General features: G+C 41.9%; 1 protein-coding gene across 1 annotated transcript; it reads left to right on the top strand.

Moving 5' to 3' along the window:
* The first annotated feature begins 10,341 nt into the window (after positions 1-10,341).
* LOC138071193 (cAMP-regulated phosphoprotein 19) lies at positions 10,342-11,160 on the top strand. Its single transcript, XM_068962656.1, has one exon. The coding sequence runs from the start codon at positions 10,348-10,350 to the stop codon at positions 10,684-10,686; it is 339 nt and encodes a 112-aa protein (XP_068818757.1). The 5' UTR covers positions 10,342-10,347; the 3' UTR covers positions 10,687-11,160.
* The last annotated feature ends 562 nt before the right edge of the window (positions 11,161-11,722 follow it).

Here is an 11,722-nt window from a genome sequence, read left to right as displayed (position 1 = left end):
ACTGTCTGGGCCACATCTGCTGAGTCAAACCCCAATTTGGATTCCTACTGTCTACTGTGTCAGGAACAAGTTGTACTTCCCAGTCTCTTTATTTCCTATTATTCCTTCTTTAAGTTTCTTTTTTAAAATAAGAAAAAAAATCTTGATTCATTCTGCTTGTTTGCTGTGAGCCATGAAGTTCCTTGCCTCTGATCTGGGGGTCTTCTATCTTCCGCCAGCATTCTCAGAACTATGCGTAGGCTAGCTTGTTAGGAAGGTAAACTCCCAGCTCCTCTACAGTTCTTGATATTATCATCCCATCCTTCAACATCTAAGGAAGGTTCGACTCCTCCAATTTGACTTACTAACCCCGTAGAGCTCCTAACACTTCTTATTTCTACTTAGCCTTTACCATTTACCATAGAGAATATTTGGCTGCAATTTTCCATGTGTCTATTTTAACATCTCCAACTCCCCACCACCACTGTTGCTCTATGCACAATATTCCTTTAAATGTTTGCTTATTGACTCATTGATTTTTGTCCCATAAATGTGAAAGAGACATTTTGCACCTTGTGATGATGGAGTGCCCCCCTGCTCCTTTCCTACCATAAGATGTGAGGATGATGCATGTCCTCCTTTCCTCCCTCATATGCTCTTCTTCCCTCAACCATCCTCACTCTCCTTCAGCATCCCTTTCTCCTAGAGTCACTTACCACACTTTTCTTTTCATAATGCTGCTGCTGCTGCTAAGTCGCTTCAGTCGTGTCCAACTCTGTGCAACCCCATAGACGGCAGCCCACCAGACTCCTCTGTCCCTGGGATTCTCCAGGCAAGAACACTGGAGTGGGTTGCCATTTCCTTCTCTAACACTAAAACCCATCAACTCAGTGAAATCCAGCCTACTGAATCTGGAGTTATGGGACACATAAGCTAAAGAAGATCACTTTTTAATAGGATCAGTGAATGACCAGACACATTCAGAATGCCTCAGGAAAAAAATTTTCCCTTCACCAAAGCAGATCCCTTTGGAAGGAGGCTGCACTATTGGGACTAAAGTTGACAGGCCTCCAGTCCTTTTCCTCATAGGAAAATGAATCATTACGGCACGAGTCCATCAGCAGACACAGGATGTTAACCATTTTATGGCAAGTAAAGTGGGAAGGAAAGTGAAGTCGCCCCATCGTGCCTGACTCTTTGTGACCCCACAGACTGTAGCCTACCAGGCTCCTCCATCCATGGGATTTTCCAAGCAAGGATACTGGAGTGGTTTGTCATTTCCTTCTCCAGGGGATCTTCCCAACCCAGGGATAGAACCCGGGTCTCCCAGATTGCAGGAAGATGCTTTACCATCTAGCCACCAGGGAAGCAAGTAATTACACCAGAAAATTTCAGTTAGTTTAAGCTACTCACCACTTAACACTTGATAAAGGTACAGGAATAATTTTTTATTCTCTAGAGTTAAGTGATTCTTGTCTTTCTTTCCTTCTTACCTCTTTTTTTCCCTCCCCTTCTTCCTTTTTTTCAAGCCCACAGCATTAAACATGCATTTTTCAGAGCTTTTCAAATTGCAATGAACAAATGTGTAATGATCCTTACTACCTGGATGGAGTACATGGTAAGCAGCTCAGATTAATCTGTAATATCAAAATATTATAGGTTTTCCTGGGCTTCCCTGGTGGCTCAGTGATAAAGAATCTGCCTGCCAATGCAGGAGATGTGGGTTTCATCGCTGTGTGGGGAAGATCCCCTGGAGAAGGAAATGGCAACCCACTCTAATAGTCTTGCCTGGAAAATCCCATGGACAGAGGAGCCTGGTGGACTACATTCCATGAGGTTGCAAAACAGTCAGACATGACTTAGGGACTAAACAACAACAAATAGGTTATCTCAGTGGCATAGAATTGCTCACAGACCACAAGATTCATCTATAATCTGATTAAGGGTAAACATATCTATGTGAAATGGAGTGTTGTTTGTAACGGGAGTGGGAAGTTAAGGTAGATTGAACTGAAACTTCCCCTCACTCCCTGCCTTCATTATCAGGGTTAGAGGTAGGAAGAATACTGAACTTTAGAGAACTTCACTGTAGCGTCATTCATCATCACTGTCATGGGAAGGTTGCACCCTGAAGTTCAAGATGGGTAAGCACTGAACATAGCACTAGCATGTTAAGGAATAGCTCTAAAGCCATGTTGTTATGGAGGAAATTCCAGCTGAGCTATTTCAGAGGACAAGATGGTTGGATGGCATCACCAACTCCATGGAAATGAACTTGAGCTCTGGGATATGGTGAAGGACAGGGAAGCCTGGCATGCTGCAATCCATGGGGTCACAAAGAGTTGGACATGACTGAGCGACTGAATAACAACATGTTGCTATTACTGGGCAATTTTCAAATCATCTTTGGAAGGTGATTAGGGCCCTAGGTGAAGAATGGTGTTCAATTTTTAGGAACCTAACAGGGAAATCATCTGCAGTTTGCCATTTTTTTGCCCACCCCATTCACAGGACCAGAGCTTCCCACACTGTAGTACCAGCTGAAGTGGACAGAAAAGCTCCTCACATCCAGTACACTACTGGGAAGTCTCTGTGGGAAAGGGAGAGGGTGGGATGATTTGGGAGAATGGCATTGAAACATGTATAATATAAGAAACGAATCACCAGTCTAGGTTCGATGCAGGGTGCAGGATGCTTGGGGCTGGTGCACTGGGATGACTCGGAGGGATGGTGTTGGGGGGAGGTGGGAGGAGGGTTTGGGATTGGGAACACGTGTACACCCGTGGCAGATTCATGTTGAGGTGTGGCAAAACCAATACAATATTGTAAAGTAAAAATAATAATAATAAACGAATTTTTAAAAAGTCCCAAGAAGAGATAGGGGCTTTATTATTCTACAAGGAGGGTTAGCAATCCCCAGGCATGTGCCAGAAAGGAGGCCTTCAATGGAGATGCTCTTAAAGAGAGAAGACTTGAGAGGTAGAACAGCTAGATAACAAGAGGACATTCATGTACTCCAATGGCTTGGACAGTGAGCACTTTGCCTCTATGTATAATACAAAGGACCGAGCAAGCCTCAGTCACAGTACAGTTCAGTTCAGTCGCTCAGTCATATCTGACTCTTTGCAACCCCATGGACTGCAGCACGCCAGGCCTCCCTGTCCATCACCAACTCCCGGAGTTTACCCAAACTCATGTCCATCGAGTTGGTGATGCCATCCAACTATCTCATCCTCTATCATCCCCTTCTCCTCCTGCCTTCGATCTTTCCCAGCATGAGGGTCTTTTCAAATGAATCAGTTCTTTGCATCAGGTGGCCAAAGTATTGGAGTTTCAGCTTTAGCATCAGTCCTTCCAATGAACACCCAGGACTGGTCTCCTTTAGGATGGACTGGTTGGATCTCCTTGCAGTCCAAGGGACTCTCAAGAGTCTTTTCCAACACCACAATTCAAAAGCATCAATTCTTCGGCACTCAGCTTTCTTTATAGTCCAACTCTCACATCCATACATGACTACTGGAAAAACCATAGCCTTGAGTAGCCAGACCTTTGTTGGCAAAGTAATGTCTCTGCTTTTGAATATGCTGTCTAGGTTGGTCATAACTTTTCTCCCAAGGAGTGTCTTTTAATTTCATGGCTGCACTCACCATCTGCAGTGATTTTGGAGCCCCAAAAAATAGTCTGTCACTATTTCCACTGTTTCCCCATCTATTTCATGGACTGGATGCCATGATCTTAGTTTTCTGAATGTTGAGCTTTAAGCCAACTTTTTCACTCTTCTCTTTCACTTTCATCAAGAGGCTCTTTAGTTCTTCTTTGCTTTCTGCCATAAGGGTGGTGTCATCTGCATATCTGAGGTTATTCATATTTCTCCCGGCAATCTTGATTCCAGCTTGTGCTTCCTCCAGCCCAGCGTTTCTCATGATGTACTGTGCATATAAGTTAACTAAGCAGGGTGACAATATACAGCCTTGACATATTTCTTTCCCGATTTGGAACCAGTGTGTTGTTCCATGTCCAGTTCTAACTGTTGCTTCCTGATCTGCATACAGATTTCTCAAGAGGCAGGTCAGGTGGTCTGGTATTCCCATCTCTTGAAGAATTTTCCACAGTTTCTTGTGATCCAGTGACAAACAGTCAGTCCCGTACTTGATCTCAATGCCTCCTCTTCTCACACCATCCTCCAACTTTGTGCACTGGGATCATTTCCTGAACTACAGAATTAAGAACTGTTCACACCTCCATGGGGGTGCTGGGAGTATTTGTTTTGGTGAAGACAGAAAGAACAGGACCTGGAATGGACAGATGATGATGCCACTCCATAGTCATCTCAGCAAGGGTTCCTCACCACCCTGAGGAATCACAACAAGCCAACTTAGATGGACAGAAGACTGTCTCCTCCACCTCTCTCTTCCCAAGAGGGTAGCTAGATACTCACCCTGCAGAAAAGAAAGCAACACCAGAATCAGTATCATCACCACCAACAAGCACCAGCCAGGTGCATTCCGATCCACAGGAGTCACACATTCCTGATGGCAGGTGCATCTCCATGGTAGAGTAAGAGGCAGCAGGCTTTCTCAGCCTGATCTCACACATGGTGAACACTTGTTGTTTTTTGACCACACAGCTTCCAAGTACACTTCCTTTGGGGGAAGCCCTCTGATGGCATATCCTCCTACCATGGAGTCTAGAGAAGTACTGCTCTGTAAGGCTGACCCTTTTTCCAGAGATAAATTTTCTCAACAGAGAAAGCACTAAATTGATTTCTATTTGAGTCTAAGTCCTTTGTCTCATCACAAAATAAAAACAGTCCATAACTTGGCACCAGTCTGCAGACTATACTTTGAGAAGCATGGATCTGGGGACATGCATTTCCTCTCTTAGTGTCATGCCAGCTGGATAGATGCACATGACCTAAATTCTGCAACCAGATGCTCCAACCTGGGTCTTTGGATCTTGAAGGAGAGAAACAAAGATTTGGGGACAGTTGAGAAGCTGCACACGGTGATGTGAGCATTTTCAGAAGACCAGCAGGAGTATCAGCAGTGTGGGTCTGTAGATACTGGCTGCATCAGCTGCTCAGAGTTGGGACAACAGCAACACACTCAACAGATGACAGCATGCCCTGCCATGGCCGCCATTCATAGCCTCTCTTGGTTTCATTCTTTCGAGCCTGGTTCTCCAGCCTGCCCATCATTTCTTATGAACTACCTGAGAACTCCTAATAAACTATTTTTCTGCTTAGGTAGCCAAAACAGAATTTTGTTGCATACACTCAAGAAACTCAACTAACGAACCCTTTGATATTCCAATCAGATGACTGGTGATACTGGTTTGGATATCAAGGTCATCAAGCAATTTTCTGATTGAAATTTGGCTTCTCAAGTGTTAACTAGAAAACTTTGGTTTTCTTGGTAACTATATTCTCCCCGAAAATTGATGACTTGGTATTTAAGTCTTAGATGTCAGGTGATGAGTAGGGATGATGGAAGTCCACTCCAGAGAGAAAGATCGATACTCTGTAAGTTGATAAACTTGGATTTCATAATCTACAATGCTGACCTCCAGACATGTGTTGTGGCAAATCCACCACATATACATCTACAGAAACCCAGTCTGGAGAGCCACCCAGCCCTGCCCAGGGAACCTGGACTGCAGACTTTCAACTCCTACACTACCCTCTGCCACCTGGGGTTCAGTTAACCCTATGACATTTTTAATGGAGTTACTGAAGAGTAAATCAGACTTATTTATAGTCTTCTAAGTCTGAAAGAGACAATAGGCCAAACAGGTTCAAATGAAACTCTTAGTTTGTATCTTGCCAGAAAGGCAAGTTATGAATCTTGAAATAAACTTGTGCACATACATCACATTGGCACAGTTCCCCATTTATCACCCGTAAGCATCCCATACCAAAACCATATGGAAAGAAATCATTATCATAAAGCAATCTGTGAATTTAAAAAATAAATTTTTTTTAAAAAGCAGCAATCTGTGTCTCCATATTGAACTACATCTCCTTAATTTCTGGTTTGATTCTAACTTGTATCACTGAATATTTACTTGTTGGTTTCATTTTTAAAAACATGAGAAATAATTTTATTATTATTAAAAAAATAATTTTTTTATTAGTGTATGCAACTGTATGAGGCTATCTATAGTTTTCAGAGAATTTCCTCACCTATTGTCTCAATTCAGTCTCACAATGATCCCTAGGAGAACTTTTAGCCTTTTTACGAATGAAAAACCAGACTAGCCAGTCCTGGATCACATAGCTAATAAGGAGCTGAAAATGGACACTATCCTGGATTTTTCAAAACCCAACAACCCAACACAGTGGAATTTCCTGCCATTACCTGGAAATCTTCTAACAATTCTATACTGCATAAGCATTGCTTTATCCAAAATATCTGGATGAAGGTACTTTCAAAATATTCAATATTATCCCACCACTGTCAACAAAGGTACTGAACAGATATAAACCAGTGTTGTCATCTTACTTCTAAAAACAATCAAACAATTTTCTACCAGACAAATCTTCAATGTACAAATAAGTAAACTTTGGATCCCCAACAATGCTTGTTAAGAAATCAACTCTCAGTATGTTTTTTCCTATCCTGATTCTACAAGACCATCTCTTTACCATCAGGGAAGTATCAGCTATAGAATCACATACAGCACTTTAAAGCTTGCACAGTGCTTTTACATGCATCTTGTTAATTCTTACAAACAGCAGAATGAAGAAACGAGGGCTCAGGGTGAGCCAAGGCCTTTCTCAAAATGACTCCTCTCAGAACTGCCACAGCCAAGACTGGCTCAACTCTAAGTACAGCCACCCTTCACCACACCTACATATAAAGCATGAAAACCATCACATAAACCCCACTAGGCATGTCCTTTCTTCCTAAGCAACAAATAGCATGACTTTACTGCCTCATTACATGCATCCTATTTCTCTGAGTCTCCTTTTCTTTACCTCCTCCAAAGTATTAGTGCAAACCTGTTCTGAATAGGTCCTTTTCTTCCTGCTCATTTTACGCACTAGTTATGAAGATTAAATTTTTAAATGTCTGTAAAAGGACTTTTCAACCATGTGCAGCTTGAGCATATATAGGAAAGTGGCATTACAATAATTACCAGTTACTCAGAAGCCAACAAGAGCAGCTCTCCTTCTTCTTCCTCCCTTTTCCCTCTCCCTATCTCCATCCTAAATAATTCAGAGCAAAAGGAAGTAATTCACTGAATCAACAGCCAACACAGACAGCACAGGACACAAAATGCCGGGAATATAAAAGATCCGTCTCCTGAGGTAACAAACAGCTCTGAGATTGGCCTGAGTTCAGGTCGTGACTATGGCTGCATAAATTTGGGGAATTTAAAGTTGTGCATAAACATGGGGAACATAAAGTCCCTATGTTCTGCCCTAACTATTTGTGGGATAAGCTAAGTGATGAAAGATAGTAAAATAAATGTAATATGATTAGATATCAATGAAGTATGTTTTACATTGTTATATCATCAAATTTTAACATAATCAAAGTAACTCAGATAAAATATTAGAAAAATAATAAAACATATACTTCTTTAGAGGACAAAACCAGCCTTTATCTATTAAATCAAGTCTCAGCTTTCAAATGTCCCAGAAAGAGAAGATCCCCAAGTTTTCGCTTTGCCAAGGGCAAAACAAGTATGACCATATAAAGAGAAAGCCCTTCTTGCACACAGATCATGACATTAGTTCAGTTCAGTTGCTCAGTCATGTCTGACTCTTTGTGACCCCAGAGACTGCAGCTTACCAGGCCTCCCTGTCCATCACCAACTCCAGGAGTTTACTCAAACTCATGTCCATGGAGTTGGTGATGCCACCCAACCATCTCATCCTCTGTCGTCCCCTTCTCCTCCTGCCTTCAATCTTGCCCAGCATCAGGGTCTTTTCAAATAAGTCAGTTCTTCCCATCAGGTGGCCAAAGTATTGGAGTTTCAGCTGCAACATCAGTCTTTCTAATGAATATTCAGGACTGATTTCCTTTAGGATGGACTGGTTGGATCTCCTTGCAGTCCAAGGGACTCTCAAGAGTCTTCTTCAACACCACAGTTCAAAAGCATCAATTCTTCTGTGCTCGGCTTTCTTTATTGCTGGGGTCCAGCCCTGGTAGATCCAGGGTAATTTGAAGCGGGGACGGCGTGGCAAGGAAAAACTTATTTATTTCGAAATATAAAGAGAGATTAGGAAGAAATAGTGTAGTAGGAAAATTTAGTGGAGAAAAGAGGATGAATAACTTGGTTTACGTGGAGAACTAATAAAGTTCCAAGACAAGGAATTTGCACCGTCTATGTTAGGCCACCGGCGCCCACTTGAATAGCGGAGGGTGCCCCATCTTAGGCTCCCTCTCTCGTGGGTCTTAAAAGCCAGGGCAAGTAAGTAGACTCGGAGAGCCTCCATGCCCGAGATGGGAATTCAGCCTGAAAATAGAGTAAAGAAGACACAGGGGAAACCAGTCTTTCCAGTGACTGGCCCATCCTCTATTGTCTGGAAAGGCCTTTTATACCTTTTTTTGTACATAGAGATCAATGGATAATACAAAATTATGCAGCATCAGCAGCCCTGACTCTTATCGAGACCAGGCTTTCTCTCTGCATACCTAGTTGTATACACAAGTCTTAGGTGATTTACATCATCTTCTGGCCAGAAGGCCAATTAGCATTTTACTGCCCTTTTCTGATAAGGGTAATAGTGTTGTTCTTCCCAAAGTCTGGTACCACTCTCAGAAAGCACTAAATAAAGTTACATTCGTACATAGCAAGGACACAACAATTTATAACAAGGAAAAGGAGTACAGTAATTTATAACAAAGAGAAAATTAATTAACTCAAAAGTCTAGTGTTGCTAACATCAAAACTACTATATTTCTATTTTTGCATCCCGTTTACATTGATTAATATCCTCCCAGGTGCCTAAAAGATAAAGGATATGGAGGCCTGGCAGCAAACATTAACTCAACAAACTCTTCACCAAACTAATTCTTAACTCTAAAAGGCTCTATATCTTTAAGATGCTTTAAGATGCATGCCTCTCTTGGTTGGGGGGCTGTAAACAATTCACAAGTTGTAAAAGTCCGGCAGACCGGTCGGGTAAGTTAGAAAGCCATCAAAAGGTTTTAAGCCGAGACATTCTTTTTATATGCAGGAGACTATTAACTGGAGCTGTGAGTTAACTCTTTCCAGAGAAAAGGTGGTAATGCCAGAAGATTATAGTATAGCAGACAGTAAACAGACAGATTTTGGTTTCAGGGTAGATGCTCAGACAGAGGACCCCTTGAGACCTGACTCGCCTTGCCCATCAGGTCTCTCCGCATGACCTTGTCATGGGTAGGATCTCCCGTGCTGGCTCCCGGCACTTTATAGTCCACCTCTCACATCCATACATGACCACTGGAAAAACCATAGCCTTGACTAAGACAGACCTTTGTTGGCAAAGTAATGTCTCTGCTTTTGAATATGCTGTCTAGGTTGGTCATAACTTTTCTTCTGAGGAGTGTATTTTAATTTCATGGCTGCATTCACCATCTGCAGTGATTTTGGAGCCCAGAAAAATAAGTTCTGTCACTGTTTCCATCGTTTCCCCATCTATTTCCCATGAAGTGATGGGACCGGATAACATGATCTTTGTTTTCTGAATGTTGAGCTTTAAGCCAGCTTTCTCACTCTCCTCTTTCACTTTCATCAAGAGGCTCTTTAGTTCTTCTTTGCTTTCTGCCATAAGGGTGGTGTCATTTGCATATCTGAGGTTATTGATATATCTCCCAGCAGTCTGGATTCCAGCTTGTGTTTCATCCAGTCCAGCGTTTCTCATGATGTTCTCTGCATATAAATTAAATAAGCAGGGTGACAGTATACAGCCTTGACGTACTCCTTTCCTGATTTGGAACCAGTCTGTTATTCCATGTCCAGTTCTAACTGCTGCTTCCTGACCTGCATACAGATTTCTCAAGAGGCAGGTCATGATCATGATGACATATTCTTTTTCAAATGTTAATTTGTTCCTCAATACAGGCAACTTGCCACACCTTGGAGATACTGTGGGTTCAGTTTCAGACCACCACAACAAATCAAATACCTCAATAAACCGAGTCACACCTGTTTTTTGGTTTCCCAATCATGTAAAAGTTATGTTTAAGCTATGCTATAGTCTACTGAGTGTGCAATAGTATGATATCTTAAAAACACTATATTCGGCGGCCCGGGCGGGCGCTCGGGGAGCTGGCGGGAGGCGGGAGCGGCCGGGCCTGCGACGGCGCGGTGGTCGGGCGGCCTCGGCCACCCGGTAATCGCTTCTCTTCTCGGCCTCTCCTCCGTAGAGGGAGCAGTATGTCTGCGGAACTCCCCGAGGCAGCCTCCGCGGAGGAGCAGAAGGAAATGGAAGATAAAGTGACTAGTCCAGAGAAAGCTGAAGAAGCAAAATTAAAAGCAAGGTATCCTCATCTGGGACAAAAGCCTGGAGGTTCCGATTTTTTAAGGAAACGATTGCAGAAAGGGCAAAAATATTTTGATTCTGGGGATTACAACATGGCTAAAGCAAAAATGAAGAACAAGCAACTTCCTACTGCAACCCCGGATAAGACAGAGGTCACTGGTGACCACATTCCCACTCCACAGGACCTTCCTCAACGGAAACCATCTCTTGTTGCTAGCAAACTGGCTGGCTGATTAAAAAGAGCTGAACTGCATGAATCTTCTAATTCCCATTATTCCTCCTTAATATGTTACTCCCCTGCTTTTTATTTCCTTTTACTCCCTATGTCATTTGAGAGTGATGGCTTTGCAGGTAGCGGTAGTGTGTGCTGCTATTTTAAGGGAATATACATGTGTAGAGTTTTGATTAGTTTAACAGTGCACTGATGAAAAGAACATGTTAGAGCAACATTAAGTAATCTACTTGAAAATAATTGTATATATTACCTAACTTCTAGTGTAGGGCTGGATCCAACAAGTAACTAACAAGTTTTGCAGTGTTAATGTTGGCTTTCTTTAATTCATCTTAACTATAGCTTTGTATGTTATTCTTATTTGACATAACCTTTACTGTTGGTTTCTTCTGGATTTTCCTTTTGGGTTTTGTAAAACAGAAGTTTAAGACCACAAGTTATAAGAAAGGTCACATATTTCAAACACAAATAAATGGGGCTCCAAAAAAAAAAAAAAAAAAAAACACTATATTCAATACATATCTCCATTACAAAATACTTCACTGCTAAAAATGCCAACCATCATCTGGACCTTCAGCTAATTTTAATCTTTTGCTGGTAGAGGGTCTTGCCTTAATGTTGATGGCTGCTGCCTCATCAAGGCAGTGTCTGATGAAGACTGGGATGGCTGTGGCAATTTCTTAAAATAAGACAACAATGAAATTTGCCACCTAGATTGACTCCTCCTTTCATGAACAATTTATCTGCTGGCTGTCTTACGTAGGCACAATTCATGGTGCCCCAAACAATTCCAATAGTAACAAAGATCACTGATCACAGATCACCATAACAAATAATAATGAAAATGTTTGAAATATTTCAAGAATTACCAAAATGTAACACAAAGACACAAAGTGAACAAATGCTATTGGAAAAAATGCTGCCAACAGACTTGCTCAACAAAGGATTGCCATAAACCTTCAAATTGTAAAATACATATTATTTGCAAAGTACATTATAACAGGTATGCCTGTACATAGAATAGTGTTAAAAAGACA

This window comes from Capricornis sumatraensis, chromosome X, assembly GCF_032405125.1.
Source record: "Capricornis sumatraensis isolate serow.1 chromosome X, serow.2, whole genome shotgun sequence".
Taxonomy (NCBI): Eukaryota; Metazoa; Chordata; class Mammalia; order Artiodactyla; family Bovidae; genus Capricornis; species Capricornis sumatraensis.
This window is presented reverse-complemented; position numbering and strand designations above follow the sequence as displayed.